Raw genomic sequence first — 24,613 nt, forward strand, 5'->3', positions numbered from 1 at the left:
TGTTTCAATTATAAAATCTTTAGCTTCTAGTGGTAGAAATTCCATTGTAAAATTGGAACAAGGTTAATTTTTGTTGTTGTATGTAGTTAAAAGTTTGCCACAGCAATTATAAAACTCTGTTGGGGATTCTTTTATCACAACAAAACTGTATATAATCTAACATTAGTTGTATACTTACATCTTCAAAATTAAGCAACAATTTGAATTTATTATATTTGTCAACATCATCACAGTCAATAGCTTCTTGGGGGGACTTCTTTGAACAACAACTGTTATTTTGTGTCAGCAAATCAGCAGCTGGTAAACCATGTCCCAAAATGTTTGGCTCTTCATTATCCGGAAATTGATGAGAATCTAAGGCTGAAACATGTTTGGGGCCTTCATTCTAAAAAAAAAAAATACCAGACAAAAGAAATAAAGAAAATATTAATTTATAAATAAAACACCAACAAGAATTAATTTGAAATAGAGACAAGAAAAAAGAACAAAAATTAAAAATAGTAGTAGCATAGAATAAAAAAAGTATGCAAACTATTATATAAATCACTGTGCACACACTTGCTTGCACATAATTAACATTGAAGAAGGTTAATTCTCAACATCATCTATTTAAACGCATTTTCAAAAGCATAAGTTCCGCATTCGAAATCTATTTTTTTTATGTATTAGCTAGAAGAGTACTTTTTATGCATCTACTGTCAGTTGTTGTTTTTATTGTTCTTTTGTTATAAATTATTGAAATAAAATAATTAAATGCAACATTTTTATATAAAATCTCCATTTATGATTAAAATTCATTCATCTGTCATTGCTTGTCTGTGTCTTTGTCTGTATATTTGTTTTAATATTGACCCATAAATATCGTTGGGTGTTGTAATAAACGATCAACAAAAACAAGTTTATTGTCAAATACAAAAACAACAACAGCAAAATTAGCCATTATTATAATTTAGTTGGCCAAATATGTTAAATGCTAAGATCAGCCGATTTTTTCCAACTTCGGTTGTCTTTTTACTGAAAAATATCAATTAATTAATTATTTCCTGGAATAAAAATAAGCAAACTTTAAATATTTAATAATCATTGCAACTTATTGGAATAATAAATTTCACAAGATCCAAAATAACAGATTTTAATACAATATATAAAATAAACTTTAATGAATAGATTGAAAAAAAATTAATAGGATCATATTAAAATTACTACATTACTATCTTAATTTTAAAATCGACTATCATTTATAGTGTAAAAGACCTCATAGACGTTACAGGCCGCTTTGAATACAGTGGCCGAAGCTGCCAAAAGAATATAATCTTGAAAATATCAGATCGACATAATGACATCTCAATGATAGTTTGTTGTTTCCCCAAATTTGATTACTCTCAACATATTTTATCGAAGTTTCGAGTCGACTAGTCACAACCTTGACAGGCCTAAAAGATGAAATTACATACATATCAGCCTGGATTATTGAAAAAAAATACTCTTAAACTCTGATTTTAACTAAATTTAATTATTAAGTCTTCAAAGTGAAACGCGAGTTTTTTAACTGACTAAAAAATGCAACTTCTGAGTAATGGAAAAGCGCTAAATCTTGCGCGAAAACGCTAAATTGGCAACTCCGGTTAGCACAGTTATTCCAGAGATGGGCATCTGCTGGTTGAAAAAAATATAATTTTATAGACAGTGGAGTGCATCCATTGTAGATGGATATTGGACAGAGTTTAATACTAAAATGTTTGTAGGATCATAAAAGATAAATTCTTTTAAAACACGAGAAAAACAAACTTTCGATTTGAAAGAGTGATAGTAAATGAAACGCACTTTCTATTTTTAGTGTTATCTCAATTTTCAATAGGAAATAACTAGTTTTTCCATACGACCACAGAATTAAGTCTCTAGGCTAGGGTTCTTAATTTCCCGGACCTTTTCCATTCCCGGGAGGAAACTAAAAAATCTTTACTCTCCCGGGAATTCCCGTTTTTTAATACTAAATTAAACCAAAATCCTGTAAATTTGTTCGAATAAATAGTCTTAGACTTTGACCAGCGTTTTAAAAGAAGTATAAAATAACTAGATTTGTTTGTACAATGTTGGTCCAACCTTTTTAAGGGTTTATAATTTAATTGTGGCATTTGATCGGTATTGTCACACTCGTAGTTTTATTTGCTATAAAATCAATAAATTATATTGTTAAATTAAAAACCTTAAGAATTTCGACTATGTTAAATCTATAAAACATGGGTAATTAGCTTCAATGAGAAATCAGATTGTAGATAAACAAATTTAAACCATTATTATTCTTATTCTTTTCTCTATATATAAATATCCTTTAATAATTGCTTTAAGGACACAAAACTTAAATTACATTCGTTCTTAATAATCGAATTTTTCTACTGTGGCTTGAGATGAGTGAAAAAAATCGATTATTTCAACCGTAATGCTTCTTTGCCAAATGACTATCTGTTGCTAGAACCGAAAAAAATATATGGATATAGAAAATAGAATAATTCAATTAGCAACTAATTTGGCCATCGCAACGATTCTGAATATTGCAACTTTAAGAAGAAAACTTATAAAGAAATTCCCGACAAACATTTCCCGAAAATTTACAAAAAAATATTTCCGGGAAATTTTTCCCGCGTAGGAACCCTACTCTAGACATACATACTTTGGCCAAATTCTCTAAGATGTGGGCAAACAAAATCTTTATGAGATCATAATAACAAAGCGCCATTTAGGATATAAAAAAATTAATCTGAAATGTATGTATGTACGACTATACTTTCCACTTACTTTGCGAATGTCCCGCTATATAGATTTAGATCTAGAATCTACAGGAATTGTAAGTTCATTATCATGGTATACATGGAAACATAGGTTCGAAAGAATTAATTCTTAATTCAATTTTTAAAATTAAATAAAATTATATCTCTTAATCATTACCTTAAAGAATTCAGAACAAATTAATTTATAGGCATAATTCCTCAGTACTTTAAACGTACTGAATTCATTTCTTTGGTAATTCATTCTATTTAAAATTAATTCCTCATGGAATCATTTATGTTTGCTTTTAAAAACCATTATAGCTTTCTATAATGTAGTACATTATTCTTCAATTTAAATCTATTACAAAAAGGCATTTTGTAAATGATTACTTAGTTAGTTATGAGCTAAATAGATTCAAATTTAATGAAGAAAAACTATTTTAATTGAATTTGGAAAAGATTTGAATTAACACAAATGTAACCATTAAGTCCCGGTCCACACTGTGAAACATTTGCTGCAAAACATTTTTATATTCTCTTTTGAAACTGCATTTGTGTCCACACAGTGAAGTTTTTGCTTTTCAGTTTTTGACATTTCTGTACAGAACGAATACGAACGAATAAATGTGAATGACATACTCAACAAAAACTTCATGTACATGAAACTTAGCACCCTTTTTCATTCGTCTTTCCCCTTTCGTCAACAAACTGAAATGTTTTGCAGCAAATGTTTCACAGTAGGGATGGGGACTAAGAAGTTAAATTAATTTTATTATGAATTAATTCATTAAATCATTCCCAAGGTTTCAAGGTATGAATTGCTAACATATTTTAATTCTGAATTAATGTTTAAGTGGACTAAATAATTCGAAGCTCTACTTGGAACTCAAGACAATTGACACCTTATTTGTGTCACAAGTCATAATATTCAGAAAAACCTTTAATTCAAAACCGATCGGTTTCGGTTGAAAAAAAATTAAAACCGATCCGTTTCGGTTTTGGTTTTGTTTACTAAATATAATAATGTAATAGACTCAAAAATTCTTTAATAATATAAAAAATGCTAAAAAAAATACGTTGATCATATGTTGAAAACTCGTGATGAACGTTTTATTACATTTAATGATAATTATATGACAAATGATATTTTCTGGAGATATGATCAAGTTTTTTAAACATTATTATTGATTAAAAGGTTCCTTTCGTTTTTAATTAACCCCCCCTCCCCCTCAAATAATGTAGATCTGGATCCGCGCCTGTATTGTTTTATGAAATAAATAATGTTGATGGATTAAGTTACAAATATTTGATCTTGTAGCCTTTTAATTATCTGATGTGTGTTTTCAAAGTTAATTAAATGCTAGAGTACAATTAGAAGAATATTGTGGATCAATTTCAGGTTAAAAAAATCATACAATTCACTGTTAGATCAGTTTTTTTTCATCAAAATAGATGTAAATTAACAAATAGTAAGAACTAGTTTGTTTTCCAGTCCAAATATTTTAATTTTTCTGCTAAAAATAGTTCAAAAAGAAAATTCAGGAGACTAATTATCGGTTTTCGGTTGTGGTTTTGAGCCACGAAGAACGGTAGTTTTGTTTTCGGTTAAACCCGAAGCTTTCGGCGTATGAAGTAATTCCAACCGGTTGAAGGGCGTCTTCTTCTGGAAACTCTGGTAATATTTTTCTTCATTGAATATGTCATAATGGAAAATTCAGAAAGGACTTTAAGTTTATAAGAACTCTACATAATTAACAATTTTTCAAAACTTTTTGAAAACAGTTTCCGCCTTTACAAATTACCTTCGGTTGGTCATCAGATGCTGTTATTTTTATGTTGTTGTTGTTGACATTATTTGTTTTTGTTTACAATTTTTGCAACACAATAAAATTGCAATAACAAAACTTGTTTACAATTTATTTGCCTCTAAAAATTCGCAACAATAACAACAAACATAAATAAATAACTAAATACTCGTAATTATTACAAAACGCATTTACAAGACTCGTATTTTATGACGTAGTAGATTTTTCTAATGTTTTTTTTTAATTTACACAAAAGAACAACAACAAAACCATTTATTGTACATACATTTATGCAAAATTATAAAAGTGGGTGTGTTTCAGCGTAATTCGCATTAAAAAATTTGTTTTCGAAATCAATTGTTGTTTACACTTAAAGGAAAATAAGTAATTTTACAGAATTTATGTTTTTAACCGGATATTCTTGTTTATTAAAAGTAGAAATTGTTATTGCACTTTAAGTAAAATGTTAATAACAATAATAAATAACTTATTTAAATAATCAATAATTTATTTAAATAATCAATAATTTATTTTATATTGTAATTGGTTTTGTGTGGACATTAAAAATCTACATAATAAACATTTCATTATATTGAAATTATTTCAAAAATTTATAAAATATATTGACTCTTTCTTTATACGTTCTAAAAGTTTTTGAGAAAAATTCCAGTCATTATTTAAAGAGGATAAAATTAATGTCAATAGCCGTAACCCTTAAAAATTCGAGAGAAAAAAAATTAGCATGACGTCAATTAAATATATGAATTTAAATGAATTAATTTAATTGAATTCATTTAAAACTTATAAGACCGTAATGGAAAATATTAAAAATTACACTATGCTACACCAAAAATATTCAGGGGTTCTCACATAGCAATTGTATTTTATTGGAGTCCATAGAGTTCGGAAAAACTTATAGCTCTATGGACTCCAACAAAACAGAATTGATACATGAGAACCGCTGCATATTTTGTGAGTTCACTTTTGTATCTCTGTCAGAGGTAAGTTCGGTTTAAGGAGAACTTTTTATTTTTCAAATTTGAGTACAGACTTGCGTAATTTGTTTTTTTTTCATTCATGTTTTGAAAATGAAAAACAGACTTGCGTAACTAAATTGCCTAGTGTGAAACGCGTCTTTCCAGTTACAAATTATATTCAGTTACATTGTCTTAGTTAATCCATATTTATCGATTAATCATATGGGCAATTCCATATCATCGTACTTGACATTTGTAAGCCTATAGAGTGGAATAGATTTTGCAAAAAAAGGAGTATCTGAAAAATAATTTGGTCTTTATGTTCCATTCAGAGGCTACTATATTTTAAAATAATAAAAAGTTCTTTCGAAATATTGTTGTCCAAAATATTGAGTACGTGACATAAAACGGAACTCATTTTGAGGTACATGTAGAAATATGCGAAAATATTCGAATCGTGAGAGGCGTTATGTTTTCTTTTAATTTCTTGCACTAAACAACATATTTTTCCTTTACAGGCTGTCATATTTTAATAAAAACAATCTTTGGATGATTTTATAATAAATAAAATTTAATATCGTACGTGACATACCGTACGTGACAGATTTTTATCTTATAATAAAACAATATATATTCTGTAAATATATGTATACAAAAACTAAAAAAATTAATAGAAAATATACATTCGGTTTCAATAAACAATTTGACAATAGCAAAAATACAATCAGAGTCAAATTCATTTCATACTACAAGCTAATAGGGAGCCTAGTTTTCGCCCCAATTTTAGCCTAAAACATTAAAAAATTAAATATAATCACTTTAAACTATTATTTTTGTCTTTAAAATGTTGTAATATGATGTAAATACTTTCACATAGTAACATTTTATTATTTTCTTCTATTCATATCATCTTGAAAAAAAGTTTCAAGGGTTTATTTTTCAGTCGTGGTAGCGATTGTCGTGGAATTGGCCATATTTACATTTTTTGTCTAGTGTACACTACAAATATTAGTAATTAATTCTGTAAATATTTATTAATAAATTTTGCGTAAATAGATATGTACTTTCAACGTACTTATTTAGAATTCATGTCAATTTTAATTATCATTATGAAATTCAAAGTTCACACTTCAGAATGCATTAGCAACAGTAAGAGAAATTTCCTAATTGTTTATTGAATATTATTAAATTAAACAATTTTAACAAAAACATTAAATAAGTGCATGTATTAGAAATAAAAGTGTAAATAATTAATGAATGCAAAGAAAACCTTCGACAATGCTAATAGCTTTAAAATATATACTAAATTCATAATCAATTTTTAAATTTATTACAGGTTTATAAAACAAATTTTGTATATAAATTCTGTTTTATAAACCTTTTATAATATTAAAAATTGATTATAACAAATTAGCATAAAATAATAATATTTTCTAATAAATATTATTGTAGAATCGTTTAATTTAATATGATAATCTTTTTTTTTAAATATTACAATATTATTTGCTTAATAAGTAACGACATTTAGAGGTATTAACGGTATTACCGATTATATCGGTATTGGTATTTCAGCGGTAACGGTAATTGCAGTTATTTCGGTAAAATGAATTGCAATTCAAATGAATTTGATAAAGTTGCAATTCATTTGAATTGATTTTGAATATATTCAAATGAATTAGAACAAAGAATTGCAATTCAAATGAATGAATGAAAAAAAATGAGTTGCATTCAAAATAAAAATTAAATTTTCTTTTAGCAAATAAACAAAATTTTCCCATTTTGATAGGATTTTTCGCCGATACGTAATAATTCAATTCCTATTCTGCCGCTACCAGACAATTCCAGTATATCATGGGAATTACAAATCTAAGATTTTTTTGTCTTTGGACTATACTAGGTGATATACCAAACGAGAGTAATGTAAAAGACAGCAATATTACATAAAAAATTTGTTGAATTACAAAACAACAGTGATTACTGTAGATTTAATTACAAAATCAATTCAAATTTCAATCAATTCAATTCAAATGAATTGCAATTCACTTTGACAAATCCATTTGAGTTAGAAACGAATTGCAATTCATTCTACAAATTCATTTGAATTGGAAACGAATTACAATTAATTTTTACCAAATTCATATAAATTGACTCAAATTTCATTCAATTCATTTTTTTGGTGTAAAAAGAATTAATTCAAAATTTGCTAATTCAGTGCATGAATTAATTAAAAAATTAATGATTCATTTACAGCTCCGATCCAGATAATATTGATAAGGTTACCAAAACTTGACGGCCTTTTACCGGATTGTAGTGCTCCTAACTCAGATAAATGTTTAATATTGGCATCGCTTCAAAAAGTTTCCTATATTTATAAGTAATTTCATTCTTAGGGACCAACGATTCGAAAGAAATTAATTGTTAATTAAACCTTCAAAATCAAATTAAATATGTTCTCTGAACCATTTCATTAAAGCAATTATTACGAATTAATTCTTAGACTTAATTCCTTAGTACAAACTTCCACCGTATTAAAATCTACAGAATTTGTTTTGTTGGGAATGGCTGCATGAAATGAAGTGCTCGCCGTTTTAATTCTGAATTAATATGTTTTCTCAAGTGAATTAAGCTTAAATTTAATTAATAAATTGGAAACTTTGAAATGTAAACTTCTAAATTTCAATTAATTTTGATTTGCTAAATATTAATTTGCTATTTTGAATACTCAGTATTTTCATTATTTTCATCAAGATTAAATTGAATTTTTATACCCTTCGCCTTCGTGAGTACGGTATATATAAGTTTGTCATTCCGTTTGTAATTTCCACAATATAATTTTCCGACCCTATAAAGTATATATATTCTGGATCCTTATAGATAGCGGAGTCGATTAAGCCATGTCCGTCTGTCTGTTGAAATCAATTTTTTGAAGACTCCAGATATCTTCGGGATCCAAATCTTCAATAATTCTGTTTCCTATTTAAAATCAGCAAAATCGGTCCCCAAATGGCTGAGATATGAGGAAAACACCAGGAGAACCTCGATTTTTGTCCTATATCTGGATTACTAAGACATTAATATATACAATATGGATATCTAATGATAGATATTTCAAAGACCTTTGCAACGACGTATATAAGACCATAGTAAGTTGGACCTACAATGGGTCAAAATTTGAAAAAAATATTTTTTAACCCCAATTTTTTTTCACCAATAAACAAAAAATCAAAAAATTTTTTTTAAAATTTAAAAAATTTAAAAAAAAAAATTTAAAATAAAACTTTGCAAAAAAATTTTTCCCAAAAATTAAAAAAACAATGTACTTTAAATGTATTGTATTCAATCCTTGAATCATTCAAATTTTCTTTAAGTCAAATCTAATACAAAATAGCTGTATTGAATTCTAAATTTTTTCTTAAATTCAAATCGATTACAAAAAGGCTTAAGTAGAATTTTTTCCATTAATTTTGTAAATGATTAAAAGCAAAACAAATACATAACTGAATGAAGAAAAAATATTTTAATTTAATTTGTATTAGAATTAAATTAACACAAAAATAATCATTCCATTATGAATTAATTCAACGATAAATGACTTATATTTAAACGAAAGTCTTTGAATGAAGCTAAAGAATTAGATGTTGGGAATGAATGATATATATTTTAATTCCGAATTAAGATTTTACTAAATTAAACTCAAATCAGAATTAATTAATTCGAAGCTCTGTGACATTTGCAGTTAAACCTGAAAATCAGTGTAGAGCTTGAAGAAAGCGTTTGTATATTTTGATATTTATAAATTGTACAGAATATTTGAAATTCATTTAATAAGCTTTATTTGTCTGCAATATTTATATAACCTCTTAATTTCAATATTACCGTTAATTTCTTTTTCGATTTCTTCAATTTATCGCCATTCTTTTTCAATTCTAGGGCAGTGATGGTTGTGGTTTCGGTTTCCATTATTTAAAAATGTTTTTGTTTTATATTCAAATAAAAACTAAATTAATTTTTTTTAAAATACGATTTAAAAACACATTTAGTTTAGTTCAAAAAAAAACAATGTTTTTCATTTAACTAATTATAGAAAATTAACAGTTATTTTTGTGCACTTTGCAAAAAAACCAGAGCCACTTGAAAGGGAAGTCTATTTCAAAGTCACGCGATTATTTGTGTTTGTAAACTTTGATTATTTATCGATCAGTTACAATTAGAAAACTGTAAAATTATAATAATCATTTATTGCATACACGAGAGAAACGAACACGTTGTTTTTATTTTCTGTGAGTGTTTATTTATGTATGTTTGTTTTATTGGTAATATTGAATAGCGCACAATAAACCGATTGCACGCAAAACTTAACTGAAACTAAATTCACAAAAAAAAAATTAACCAAGTGATCGAAAAAATAAAATCAGCAGCTAAAATACGCTGCGAAACAACTTGTCATTACCTACAAACATACATTCATTCATACCCCCCAAAAGAGCATGTATCGCACAGATACCCATTCTCAGACGCAGAACTACTCGTTCATTGTATTTGTAGTATTTATGCACTGTCGTAACGTCATTACATTTTCTGACTACCACTTACTTACTTATTTTGTTGTTAATATTTTTTATTTTTGTTTAGTTTGTGTAGTAAACAACAATTCTGTTTTTCAGATGAAAAATTTAAAAATCCGATTTATTTTCCAACCTAAAATTTGTTGACGAACTGCTTGAGTGCCTCTGTCATGATTGATGTGGCCACGAGATAAAAGTTTTATAATAATTTGGAAATGTTACAAAAACGTCAAGATATTGTAAGAGATTTAACTTTTGAGAAATAATGTTTGAGTACAGTTTGGTAGCATTGAGGAAATAATTGCAGATTTATTATCATACATATTATTAGGGGTATTCACAATTCGTAGTGTGGGGATTTAAAATACAATTGTTGTAGACGTACATTTATCATTTACATATATGTATTTGATTTTAAAGCCACTAACAATAAAAATAAGTTGGAAAGTATAGTCGGTCAAGCTCCGACTATACAAGAGCAAAGCATTTTTCTATTAAAATTTCAATATTTTTTTTACAATTCTTATGACCAATTACGGACGCATCGTCCTGAAATATAAATAAAACTTGTTTTTGTTAAATTTTATTTGAATTAAAAAATTTTTGTTTGATTTATGATCGTTAAACTGATTTTCGGAAGTGGGCATATTTACCTTGCATGAGAGGTATTATCCATTGTTCCTATCCTGCCCATTTTTAACAACAAAATTTTGTATGTGAGGTGCAACGCCTACTTGTTAAATAAATCCTTTTTAGCACGTATGTATACTGACAGTCAGGCCGCAATAAAATCTCTAATTTAGTCCAGGAATGCCGGGCATCCTTAAACAGGATGGCAAAGCTGATGATTTTGCGAAAAAAGGCGCCATGCTGCCTGACGGAGACACAGACTTTCTATGCGGGATTCCGTTATCCAAATGCAAGCTACAAATTAGTAACTTCTGCTATGAGCTCGCTCAGACAAGATGGGGTTGTGAACCCACATGTACTATAACCAGGACGTTATGGCCCCGACTAGACCGAGAGCGGACAACATATCTTCTTGGCTTGCCCTACAACGACTTCTGTAGAAGTTCTCAAAATGAAGTGGAGGATGAGACCATTTTTCATCTTCTTTGTCATTGTCCGGCATTAGGAGATCTACGCCTGAGGTTTCTGGGACATCGTTCCTTAATTAGTCTTTCTGAGCTCTCGGACATGAAGCTAGAGTGCATTAATGCCTCTATCAGGAATAGAAATTGGCTAATCAGGCCAGACACGGGAATCTCCATGGAGAGACCTAATAACCTAATAGAAATTTTCATTTCTGTCCCTCTTTTCTTTTTACTTTCAAGTAACACAAAGGGACCTATTGCCTGGACCCACGTGAGCTGCTCATCTTTCATGTCTTCACTTCGCGGCTGACTGGAAACATAACCTAACGGGCACACTTTAAATTTCAAAACAAAAGTTAGCTTATAGTTCCTCCAGATTTCAAGGGGATTTGTTTACTCGAAATTAAAGCAAAAAAAAACAAATCATGTGGTTTATGAGAATTCGTTTTTAAATCGTTTTTAGAAATTATGTTTATAAAGAAGTATTTCAATAGCTGATGTAGGGCATAGTCGAGCAGAGCTTTCTTATTATTTTATTATTGTTGGTGTTTTGTTTAAGCTTTGATATTTTTACAAATAAAGCTTGAGTGTCTGTAATTCTCATTCACTCTAGTGTTTTATTTGTATAATATCTTTAGTTTTTCTAAAGCCTTTTGGGAAAAGGTTTCCTGATGATCTGGCCTAAGCAAACAGTGAAATGCGCATAGGAACTAGCTTATCCCCCAACAATAAATTTCAGTGAATTTATCAATTATTGGGAATTCAGCACACTAATTCTTAACAAAAAAATTTTCTTTATTGTTAAACAACAAATTATTAGAAATTTTCAGGTTTTTATACCCTTCACCTTCGTGAGAAGGATATATATAAGTTTGTCATTCCGTTTGTAATTTCTACATTTTTCATTTCCGACCCTATAAAGTATATATATTCTGGATCCTTATAGATAGCGGAGTCGATTAAGCCATGTCCGTCTTTCTGTCTGTTCAAATCAATTTTCTGAAGACCCCAGCTATCTTTGGAATCCAAATCTTCAATAATTCTGTCAGGCATGCTTTCGAGAAGTTTGCTATTTAAAATCAGCAAAATCGGTCCATAAATAACGGAGATATGAGCAAAAAACCGGGACAACCTCGATTTTTGACCTATTTTTTTTATCTATATCTGGATTACTAAGTTATTAATATAGACAATATGGATATCTAATGATAGATATTTCAAAGTCCATTGCAACGATGTAGATAAGGCTATAGTAAGTTGGACCTACAATGGGTCAAAATCGGGAAAAATATTTTTTAACCCGAATTTTTTTTTGTCGTAAATTTTTTTTAAAAAAAATTAAAAACTAAAAAAAAAATTTTAAAAAATTTAGAAAAGACTTTTCTTAAAAAAAATTAAAAAACAATTTCGAAAAAAAAAATTTGAAAAACTATTAAAAAAAATTAAATTTTGTTTACCTAAAAATATTAAAAAAAAATTATTTTAAAGTATAATTTGGTGAAGGGTATATAGATTCGGCACAGCCGAATATAGCTCTCTTACTTGTTTTTATACATTTTAGTAAATTATTCAAAGAAACTTAAAAAATTAATCGGAGTTATCGATTAAAAAAAGTTATTAACTTCTAACTCGAATAATTGATAAACATAGTAACTAAATAGTAGTCATTGAAGACAAGTGATGACACATGATACCACCCTACACTAAGTAAATAAGCAAAAACATTTTTCCTTTAAAATTTCAAAAATTTATATTCATGAGTGATTTTCGGAAGTGGGCCTTATATGGGAGATATGACCAATTATGGACCGATCACCATGAAATTAAGTCGTGTGATTTATGTCTATATGATAGTTATTTATTTTGAATTTTATGTGTATACCAAAATTTTTAAGAGAAGTAATTTTCGGAAGCGGATATTAAAGAAAGTGATTCTGAGTCGATCGGTATATTTTAATACCTTCTCCAATACGGTGCACTATGGTTGAATTTGCGGCACAACGTCGATTTTCAACATCATATTTTTAAAATTTTGTATGGCGTTAAATTGCCAAAATATTGGAAAGAAAAAATAGATACAAATAATGAAAGTTGACAACATATAATTATACTTAAAATACTAATAATATGTAAATTTATTCTCATTCGTATTATCAATTGTGAAGCAATATAATTGTTCTTAAATAAAACGTTGTTTTCCAAAATATTCTTTCAATTAAATAAATCTTGGAATATGGATTCTATCACTCGAGGTCTGTATTTTTAACTGTTGTAAAGATATTTTGTAAATGTCTGTATTTAGCACTTATTTTGAGGTTTTTACTGAGTCATCTTTTTGGGAAATTGTGAATAGTGTTATCGTCTTTTGTGGAGTAGAACTCCCGTGGATAACCACCGATAAAGGAGTAGCCTACATGTATTTGTTCGTGGGAGACAAAGGTTTAATGCCATGTAAAATTTGTTTGCAAATAATTGCAAACTCACGACTAGAGTGTCCAAAAAACCGGCAAATTTAAAAAACCGGTTTCGATTATTGTCTTTTAAAAAAAACCGGTTAACCGGTTTATATTTAATGGAAATTTAGCATTTTTGAATTCTTTATGCAATTATTTTATATCCTAGCAATGTTGTCAAATGCTACAATTTTCTATAAAATAAATCAATATTTTTAAAAATGGTATCAAAGTTTTTCATAAATATGTTTGAATGAGCTTTAGGAAATATATTTCATTAAAACCGATTAACTGTCTTACAAAAACCGGTTTGTCAAAAAACCGAAAAGTTAAAAAAACCGAAACCGGTGGAGTTTACAAAGATAAAAAAACAGGTTGACCGGTTTTCGGGTTTGGATACTCTACTCACGACTTAATGCAGCTTTTGTAAAAGGTAAGTTCATAAGGGAGCCCCACGAAAAAACTGATACGACTTTCATAATTTTGTCTAAGGTTTGTAGAAATTTATCTACACCACACTACAAAATCTACGCCCACACTACAAAAAAAGTGGGCGTGGACCGCCCATTTTTACTAAAATCGATTATTTTGACAGTAGAAGACTGCATACCAAATTGGGTGAGTCTAGCTTGTCGGGAAATAGTTTTTGCCGATACTTTGGGTTTTTCGGCTATAGTGCGGTGGTGTAGTAGATAAATATGATAATCAGAATTGACATGTCATTACCAAGTTTTTGCTGAGAAGATTTATAAATTCGTTACCTCTGATGTGAGTATATTTCCACTGTCAACTCCCCTAATACAATTATGTACATTTTTCAGTCATGTGTATGCGCACTTAACACACACACTGTATGTTTGTTTCAGTACTTTTGAATAAAAAATAAACTGAAATATGCACAAACAATTTTGGCAAAAAAAAACAAAACAGTTTAATAATATAATTATGAATAAAATAAAAATCGAAATACAAAAAAAAAGAGAAAACTATAAAAAACAGATACAAATACTTGTATTTAAAATTCGTTCGCATAGGCAATATGAATTTGAAGGTCAAATAATACGTAACGATTTATTTACAAAGCCAGGGTTAAACGTATTTAAAGTGCATTGTAAATTGGTAAAAACAAAATATTTTTGATATTTATTTCGTTTGGATTTCTTTTCATTTTGTTTTTTTTTTTAAACATAAACATTTTGAGTTTTTATCAATGACAATTGTTTGTGTGGAATTCCAAGTTTTTGAGTTCAGTCACATAAAATTGTGACACTTGTTAAAGAGAACAAGCAGCATCCAATATCTCAAATGAACTTTATGGGCGTGTAAGTGTGAGACTGACTGTGTTACACCATTTCAAAATGTAATTTAAAAATTTGTCGCAATACATTTTCAACTTAGCTTCTGAAAAGATTTAACTAACAACAAATATATAAAGTAGAAGAAAAAACTAAATTAAGTAGCAATCTTACAAATTATTAGATTATGGAAAATGATTTCAATATAATTTGGAAACGGTGTAAACTGTTGGGAGATATTTAAATAAAATTTAGGTGAAACTCGTGTATGAAACTATAACAAATAAAACTTTATAGTAGTACAAAATCCCATAGAAACAGGTTTTAAATAAATAAATATTTATTTATATGCCGGTAACCAAAAATTAAATAAAATAAGTTAAAAAAAATAAATAAATTAACACATTTTGGTGGTAACTAGTAGTTAGTTCTCTTTTGCGCTCTACTCATCACTTGTGTAAAGTGATCATGTGTAAACTATGTATAAAATACAGATTTAAAAGTATGGAACTACATATGTACATGCAATATATGTATGTATATTTGTGTATAATTAAATATTATGTAATTGAACTTTTAACAAAAGAAGTAATTGAAATTTTGTTTTTTAATATTATTTTGAATGGAATTTCACATACACACAATTCAATGACCCTCAATTGTTAAATAATTGATAAAGTTTAACAAAAAAAATAATAAAAAAAATTGCAAACAAAAATTTAATTTGATAGTGTCTGTCTGTATAGCTCAGTGTCTATGCGTTCCAAAAAAATATAAAATAAATCACGGCTCTAAAGATATTTGGGCACTAAATTTAATTATCATCATTATTGTATAAAATGATAAAAAAAAGCAAACTACAAGCGAGTACTTTATAAGTGCAATCGTATAAACATAAAATCATTATCAATTAACAAAACAAAAAAAACAAACGTGGCGCTTAAATTTTTCCAACGAAATTATAGTCAGTCATAAGCGATTGGGCGTTAGTGCTACATTCTTTAAATTTTATAGAATTTTACGAATTTTAATTTACTTACTGCTAAAAACATTGAAGCCCTTCAAACTAAATGGGGCACCAATCCTAAAAAAAGGTATTTGGTCTTTTGATGCGGTTTGCCTAGTCACCCAGCAGTTCTGGGTAACTGTCCCGAAATAGAAGAGGTTTTACCTATCATTTGGGGTCAACACTGGTTACATAACTAGCTATGTGACTAGTTATTTTAACATAAGCATGTCCTAGACGGAAGTCAAGATTACAAAAAAGACTGTCTGATAAATTGTCCTAAGTAGTCTACGCTGTAGTTAATTGATCTCAAAAAGTCAGTGTAATCTAGAGTTTCGTGTTCGGTTTTAATCGAAACCGAAACCGCGGTTTTTCAAGGCCTAACACCGAACCCGAAACCGACAATAATTCTTCAGTTTTTACTTTTAATATATTTTCAGTAGAAAAATTAAAAATTTAGAAATGAAAAACAAACTTTTTCATCCAAAGATTCATCCAAGTATTTCTTGATAATTAAAATTCAAATTACTGATTATTTAATTTAAAACAAGTTAGAACGGTATATTCGGCTTTGCCGAATCTTAAATACCCTCCACCTGCATACATATTTTTTAGGTTGATATGTATATATGGGAGCTATAACCAATTATGGGCCGATCATCATAGAATTATATATAGAGATTTTGGTATTTATGACGAATTTCAACTTAATAGCGATATTTATAAGATATTTGTGCTAATTTAAGTGATTTTCGGAAGTTAACTTTATATGGGGCTATGGTCAAATATGGGCCGATCCACAAAAAATTTAGTGTTGTGATTTCTTTTAGCACGAAACTTATTGTTGCTGAATTTTGTATGAATACTGCAATTCTGAAGGCATTTATAGACCATAGAACCATATTTCGGGAAGAAATTTGTATGGGAGCTATGAGAAATCATGAACCGATTCTTATAATTTTCACTAGAGTTAGTCATTTTATTATAAAAATAACGTGTGTAAAGTTTTATGGTATCATCTGCAATATATTTACACAAATAACCAAAAATATGTGAAAATTATAAATTTTTTTTAGGTTGTCTCACATTTTGGTTCATAGCTCTGGTTCTACTGAACCAATTTTGCTGATTTTCAATATCAAACTGCTTAGGAGAACAGTAAACATTTTTCTTGCAAGTTTACCAATTTTGTTTGCGTATTTTGGACGTGAGCGTGTTTTACACAGACACACAGACGGACATGGCTCAATCGACTTAGAATTTCATAAGGATCAAGAAAATATATACTTTATTGGGTCTCAGATGAATATTTCTCAATGTTACACACGAAATGACAAACTTATATATACCCTCATTCACCACTTGTGGTGGTGGAGGGTATAAAAAAGAATGCAAAGTGTTTTTAACAAAGACTTATGGTGTTTTCTTTTCTGACACAAAATGTTGCCTATATATTTTGTACCATTTGTTAAAGGTTAACTACCCATCATACCCTCATAATGTGTTGCATTTTTAACGATCACAATAGAACAAAAATCATTACCATTTATGCAATTTTCTTTTATGTAGCTTACATAAAAAGTGGTGTATTTCTAACCCTTTGATAAAATTGAGGGTGAATCATGTTGCATATATTCAGGGTTTTAGGGTAACATTATTAGAAAAGAACACGACCAAACTACATTTTATTCAGAAAAGAACACAAATAAGGGTAAAAGGCAGAATAAATGCATCATTTATGCCAGAAAAGATCACCGGTACCGTGAAATAACTCCCAAATGAAATAACTCCCCACGAAAAAATTAAATAACACCCAACAAATTTTCCATACAACTTGGGACTTATTTCATTATGAAACAACTCCTAACGCATAGGGAGTTATTGCATAATTTTTTGTTGGGAGTTATTTCATACTGCAATAACTCCCAATGAAATTTTTGTTGGGTTTTATTTCATTTTATTTTGGAAATTAGGAGTTATTTCACTGTATTGGGAGTTATTTCATTTCATTTTTGGGCGCTAAGGTTTTCTCCTCTGGGGAGAAAACCAATTTTCCTTTATCCTCTTGAACACCCGTCAAGTTTGAATTTTAAATTTGTATAGCATTTCCAACTGATTATCAACTGATTTTGTTTCTATAACACTTGATATTTAATAAATTATCACAAAACCGACCGAAACCGATTTTGAAATTCTTCGGTTTTTTTGAAACTCTAGTTTCTAGTATTTATAAACCGTTTAACCAAAAAACGTATAATTCAAGAAGTTCAAAAAGTAGGCTATTGCATATTTAGCTGAACATTGCTTAAATATGCACTTCGACAATAATTTATTTGATGAAAATATTACTTTTGTGTTTTTTATCGACCACAACACTTGGAATATTGGTTGTAGACACCATAACTTATATATATTTTGTATCCCTATTAAAGTTAAAGACTATTCTAGGAACAAAATAGTCGGTAACTACAATGATAATTGACCCGAAAATAAAATAAAATAACCAGTCTTTAAAATCATATACATAATACGGCACAATGAGACAGTAAAGTGTCACTTTACGACAACAAATGTAGTAAGTAAAATATGAAATTTATACAAATTTTAAAATGAATTATTTCCAGATTACTTGGCGTAAGTAAAATAACAAGACTCTAAAGTCAGGCGCGGATCTAGGTCAACCATTTGGGGGTGGGGAAATTAAAATATGTTCTACATTTTTCTTTTTATTCCTTTTTTATATGAAATTTTTTTTTTATATGGGGAGGAAATTTCCTATAGGATCCGCGCCTGCTAAAGTACAATATAAAAAGCCACTTTTAAGGGACAGTTAAATGTATATTGACTTTGTCAGATAATATTATTGGTTAGTAAAGTAGCTAATCTTTAAATTGATACATAATTAGACTTTTGAAGTGACTACAGATTGATCTAACAAGGGACAGTAAAATGATAATACTATCTGCATTATCTACATTATAATTAGTAGAATGGCTTATGCCGAAAGTGGAATGAAAATAATAAAATTAAACATACTACACTTCAGATTACAAAGGGACCTATGCTACAATTTGACTCTGCACTTGATTACTTCTATCTTTCTTCTTTAAAAGTGACTTCAACATAGATTACATAGAGAGACTAATGTGACAATTTACTTAAATCTAGATTACCTGGGATATATAAAGAAACCGATTGACTTCTCTCTGCATTACAATGGGCACATGCTTGCCAAACGACCTAAAATATATATTGGAGTATCCAAAACCGGTTTTTCATCTTTGTAAACTCCACCGGTTTCGGTTTTTTTAAGTTCTAAAGATCATTCAAACATATTTATGAAAAACCTTTTTAAAAATATTTCGTAAAAGATATAAAATAATTACATAAAGATAGAGTCTTAAGAATTCAAAAATGCAAAATTTCCGATGATTTAGTACACAATTCTTAACAAATTTCCTATTAGAGTCCAAAAATAGAAATAAATTTAAGTAAATCTTGTTCATATTAAATACAAATTTATTATAAACTGGTTAACCGGTTTTTTTTTGGAAGACAAAAACCGAAATGGGTTCACCGTTTTTTTTAAAGACAGTAATCAAAACCGTTTTTTTTAAAAAAACATTTTCGGTTAAACCGGAATCCGGTTCATCAGCAATGCGATGTCATTCATACATTCCAAAATAGCACTATTACGATCAGTGTTTGGCCTTAATATGTTTTGTACCACAGATCATCAGTTATTACAGGTGATGGAGAAGATATTTTTTTATACCCTACACCACCATAGTGGGGAGGGTATTATGCGTTTGTGCAGATGAAAAAATATTGGTCTAACACCCACCTTAAAGTATACCGATCGACGATTAAACGATGTCCGTCCGTCCGTCTGGCTGGCTGTCCATGTAAACCTTGAGTACAGGTCGCAATTTTTAAGATATTTCGATCAAATTTGGTACATATAATTTGTTCGGCTGAAGGACGAAGCCTATTGAAACTGGCTGAAATCGGTCCATTATTTCACCTAGCCCCCATACAAATGTCCTTCCGAAATTGGACTTTATCGGTCATAAATGTTTAATTTATATATGTATGTACACAAATTTCGCTCCAAATAAGTTTCATATATACAGAATTCATGTCACCAAATTTTGTTACGATCGGTCCATAATTAGTCATAGCTCCCATATAGACCCGCTTCCAAAAATCACTTAAACGTGCATAAATCTCCTAAAAATTTTGGTATATACACAAAATTCAACATAAATAACTTTCATTAAGACATAAATCACACGACCTCATTTCAAGGTGATCGGTTCATAATTGGTCATAGCTCCCGTATAAGGACCACTTCCGAAAATCACTCACGAATATAAATTATTGATATTTTAAAAGAAAAATGTTTTTGCTCGTTTACTTGGTGTAGGGTATTATATGGTCGGGCTTGACCGACCATACTTTCTTACTTGTTTATAAGGGAATTTTACTTTTTCACTACTTTTTGATGCTATCTGATGACATACAAAGATCATTGAATTTGGCCATAAACCTCCCTATATAATTACTTATTTTTTGTAGGAAATTTTTATATTTTGTAGATTTTTATGAAGACCGATGAAGGAGATATTATTGAAATTCCAAATTTGCCTGGCATGGACAGGCTTTTCAACTATTAAGTAATAAAACTGTATTTGCAGATTTTTAAAACTATTTAAAACAAGAGTTCTAAAATCGTTTTTTGTGTCTCCTGTGGAAATTGTGAAAAGGAACTTAGCACATTTGCACACAAAGCTAACGATATGTAAATTTATTATATGTTTTTTATTTTTCAAAAATATGCTCATACTGTATATTGTAGGGTATTAATATCTTTTATAAAAATACTTTAATAATTGCACAAAATTGTGCATACTCATGATTTACTTTGTATAACAATTTCGCATTATAAAAGACGTTAATAGGGTTTGTGAGGTTGCAGAATACAGTCATATGATACCTACCTATTCATTCTCTACATAAAGAAAAATTCTAACAACCTGTACGCTCCCTTAATAATGGCACTGTACTACCGATTAAAAAAAAATAATAAATAACTAAAATGTTGTTAAAATCTGATAAAAATCAAACTAATTTGTCTAATAAAACTTAGAAATGCCGCATTACTCGTGCACATACATACCTATAATTAGATTAAATTAATGTACAGCTTCAACATTTTATTTGTTTGGAATTTTTTTTTATTATTAATACTCGTACGCTTATCAATTTATTAAAATGAGTTTAGCATATTTACACGTATGTATGTTCAGTGCGTGTTGCTGTTTTCTGATAAGCACTTTAAATTTGTTTGCTCTTTTGGTTGTTAATACCAAATTAATTGTAATCACAATACCAGAGTGCTAATATTAAAAGTATATTTAAATTAGACAGACATTTGAAATTGGTTTCTTTGAGAAAAAATAAGTGAACAGATGAAGCATATAAGTTTAACCGGATCTTAAACATTTATGAAATTTTAACAAAAAATAGTTTCATAATTTACTTTTATTAAAATGATGATTGTGAAATAAAAGATTTCAATTTTAACAATTCATTGGCACCCAATAACTATCAAATAATTCTGAAATAAAAAAATATTTTGATATACAGGGTTTACTGTACAATGGAAAATGTTCCAAATATTCAATTAATGGTCAAAATACAAACAAATTCTTAATTAATTTCTATTTGTTTACTATTTTCTTAATACATGTTTATATTATAAAAAAATAAAAACACAATTAATTAAATTCTTGAAAATTATAATAAACTTTAAAGTATTCAATGTATTAACTCAACAATGGAAACTTAGGTTTAATTCTTACAACCAGGGACAGTAAATAAGGGTTATCCAGAAAATTTGAAATCAAAAACTCTCTATGTTAGAGTCAACGGAGACCTATACTCATCAAATGACTTTTATTTTATGACGGACAAAATAAAACTCCTCAAATGAGTTTTATTTCTGACGGGAAAAATAAAACTCCTCAAATGAGATTGAATATCTTTTTTAAGAGTTTCATGCGAACTTTTATTTTTGCATTGAATAATAACTGTTTTAGATGGATTTTTATTTTTAAAAGTCACAAAATAACTGTTATAAAATAACTTGTATATGCGTTGTTTTCGGCCAAAGGACAAAATTGGTTGAAATCGGCACATCATTTCATTTAGCCGCCATATAAATGTTCCCCGAAAAGAAATCACAGTAAAAATTTTGTGAGGATCGTTAACTAATTGACCATAGCTCCCATATAGTAAGTCTTACTTTCGAAAATCGCATTAACGAGCATAATTGTCCAGAAAATTTTGGTATTCCAATAAAATTCAACAGTAAGTCCCCATCCATACTGTGAAACATTTGCTGCAAAACATTTCAGTTTGTTGACGAAAGGGGAAAGAGGAATGGAAAAGGGTACTATGTTTCATGTACATGAAGTTTTTGTTGAGTATGTCATTCACATTTATTCGTTCGTATTCGTTCTGTACAGAAATGTCAAAAACTGAAAAGCAAAAACTTCACTGTGTGGACACGAATGCATTTTCAAAAGAGAATTTAAAAATGTTTTGCAGCAAATGTTTCACAGTGTGAACCGGGACTAATCTAATCTTATGACAATCTATCCATAATTATTCATAGCGCCCACTTCCGAAAATCAGTTTAAAGACGAGAAATTTATACAAATGTCCGTATCCAAATAGAATTCAACATAAATAATTTCCCTATGTATACAAATCATGACACCTATTTTTATGACGATTGATCCATAATTAGTAATAGGTTCCATATAAGGACATCTTAAGAAAATCATTTATATAGGCTTAAATCTTTTACAATTACTGATATCGATTTGATAAAATTTAACTGAAATATGTTTTATATGCTCAGAAATTGTGCTACAAAATTTGTTGACATTCGGTCCTCAAAGATCAAAACACCATAACTGTGTGTCCGTATTTTGCGTTCTACAATTTCCCCATAGGTTTTCTATAGAATTGATATCTGGCCAATAAACAGACCACTTTAAATCGCGTACCTCATTGGTAAGCACTCGGAAACAACTCTAGAGGTGTGTTTGGTGTAATTATCGAGCTGGAATCTCCTAATAGGGGCATATTTTTCTCAGCGCACAGTGGGAGAAAACCCTAATTTAGTGGAACTAAATTCGTATCTTCTAAACGCTTGGCCAAATTAATTTCATTTATATGGAAATATTGCAGGCAAGGAGGTAAGCTAATAAAGTAATGCAAAATGGGTACTGCTACTTCAGTAGAATGAGCGGTAGTGGCTGCTAAACTACACTACCTCGGAAGAAATTCTATACTATTTTCAATTGTAAGAAATTATTTTAATATATCTTTCAAAAAATTTAAATTATATAAGTAATTTTATTTATAGCAAGTAACTATTTAAATCCATAGATTTTGGACATTTACCCTATTGCCGGCATAGGTCGAAATATTCATATAAAATTAAACTTTTTTTAGTTTTATTAATTAGTTTATTTTTAAAAACGAATAACAATTATTAGATATGAAATGATTTTATTTCATTATAATAAATAATTTAGTTATAATTAAACAATGAAATAAAGAGTAATTAAGCTAACTAACACTTGTTACAATTTTGTGAATTTTTATTATGAGGTTTTTAAAATTTATTTAAATTAGTCGTCTTCAGAGTCTAATGAATCACTAGGAAGTAATGGATCCAACAAAAGTTGCCTAACATCTTTCGATAACGGTTCCACTTTTTTATAGCTTGCAGATGAAGTTCTGGACAATGTTGATATAACAAAGCGTTAAAACAAATATATTAATATTTACATAAAACTACAATTTATCTTATTTATTTATGAAAAACGGGATTTGGAAAATCCCGAAAACTCCGGGATTTAAAATTATAAAATCCCGGGATTTTCAGAAACGGGATTCCCCATTTGGCATCTCTACATAAAACGCTTTGCAAATGTTATATTTTTAATCTATATAAAGCACTATCATATTTAAAAGGACTCATAATTTTAAGTCAAATTTGGTATATGGGCATTTGTTTTTAGCAACTTGTAAGTAGTTAGAATTACATACATTTCATTTTTATATAATGTAATTACCAATAGCACTTCTTATATACAATCTTAAAAAAATAAGGAACAAATTTAGTACGAGATTTTACATCGTCCCAACGATAATAATTTCTTAAAAAAATTATATAAATTCACCTCGCACTTTTTCGCAGCTAAATTTTTCAGCATATGTAGTCTATAATATAGCATTGATATTGGTAAAAAAATTAGGACTGCATCTCACAGCATTAGTAACTGGCAACCTTCCGAAAATTCAAAAAGTAAAAAAAAAAACATTCTATAAGAATATGGCCATTGGTTATCACCAGGGAAACCGGAAATATGCTCTAAAAAATGCGTTTTAGGCGCTTTAAATATGCAGTAAAAACTTTAAAATATGCTCTTAAAATTTAAAAAATATGCTCTTAAAAAAACAAACTTTTACATAATTTTTAACCAAAAAAAAATTACTTAAATTTTTAAATAAAAATCGTTGTCTATTGGATCTGAAAACATTTTTATACATAGAAAATGTTCTTTCGACA

The 24,613-nt window shown here is 28.6% G+C and overlaps 1 protein-coding gene across 3 annotated transcripts in view; it reads right to left on the reverse strand.

Annotated features, from left to right (window-relative positions):
• The window catches only part of LOC135963302 (progestin and adipoQ receptor family member 3), a 45,166-nt gene that overhangs the window by 10,611 nt on the left and 9,942 nt on the right, over window positions 1–24,613 (reverse strand). For 2 of the 3 annotated variants that reach the window (XM_065515092.1, XM_065515093.1), the window contains exon 3: window positions 179–385. In XM_065515092.1, coding sequence (XP_065371164.1) covers window positions 179–385 — 207 coding nt within the window. Of the gene's footprint in view, window positions 1–178; window positions 386–9,426; window positions 9,915–24,613 lie in introns of those variants that run through there. The other variant, XM_065515094.1, reaches the window with a different exon arrangement.

The sequence above is a fragment of the Calliphora vicina genome, chromosome 1 (assembly GCF_958450345.1).
Source record: "Calliphora vicina chromosome 1, idCalVici1.1, whole genome shotgun sequence".
NCBI classification, from domain to species: domain Eukaryota; kingdom Metazoa; phylum Arthropoda; class Insecta; order Diptera; family Calliphoridae; genus Calliphora; species Calliphora vicina.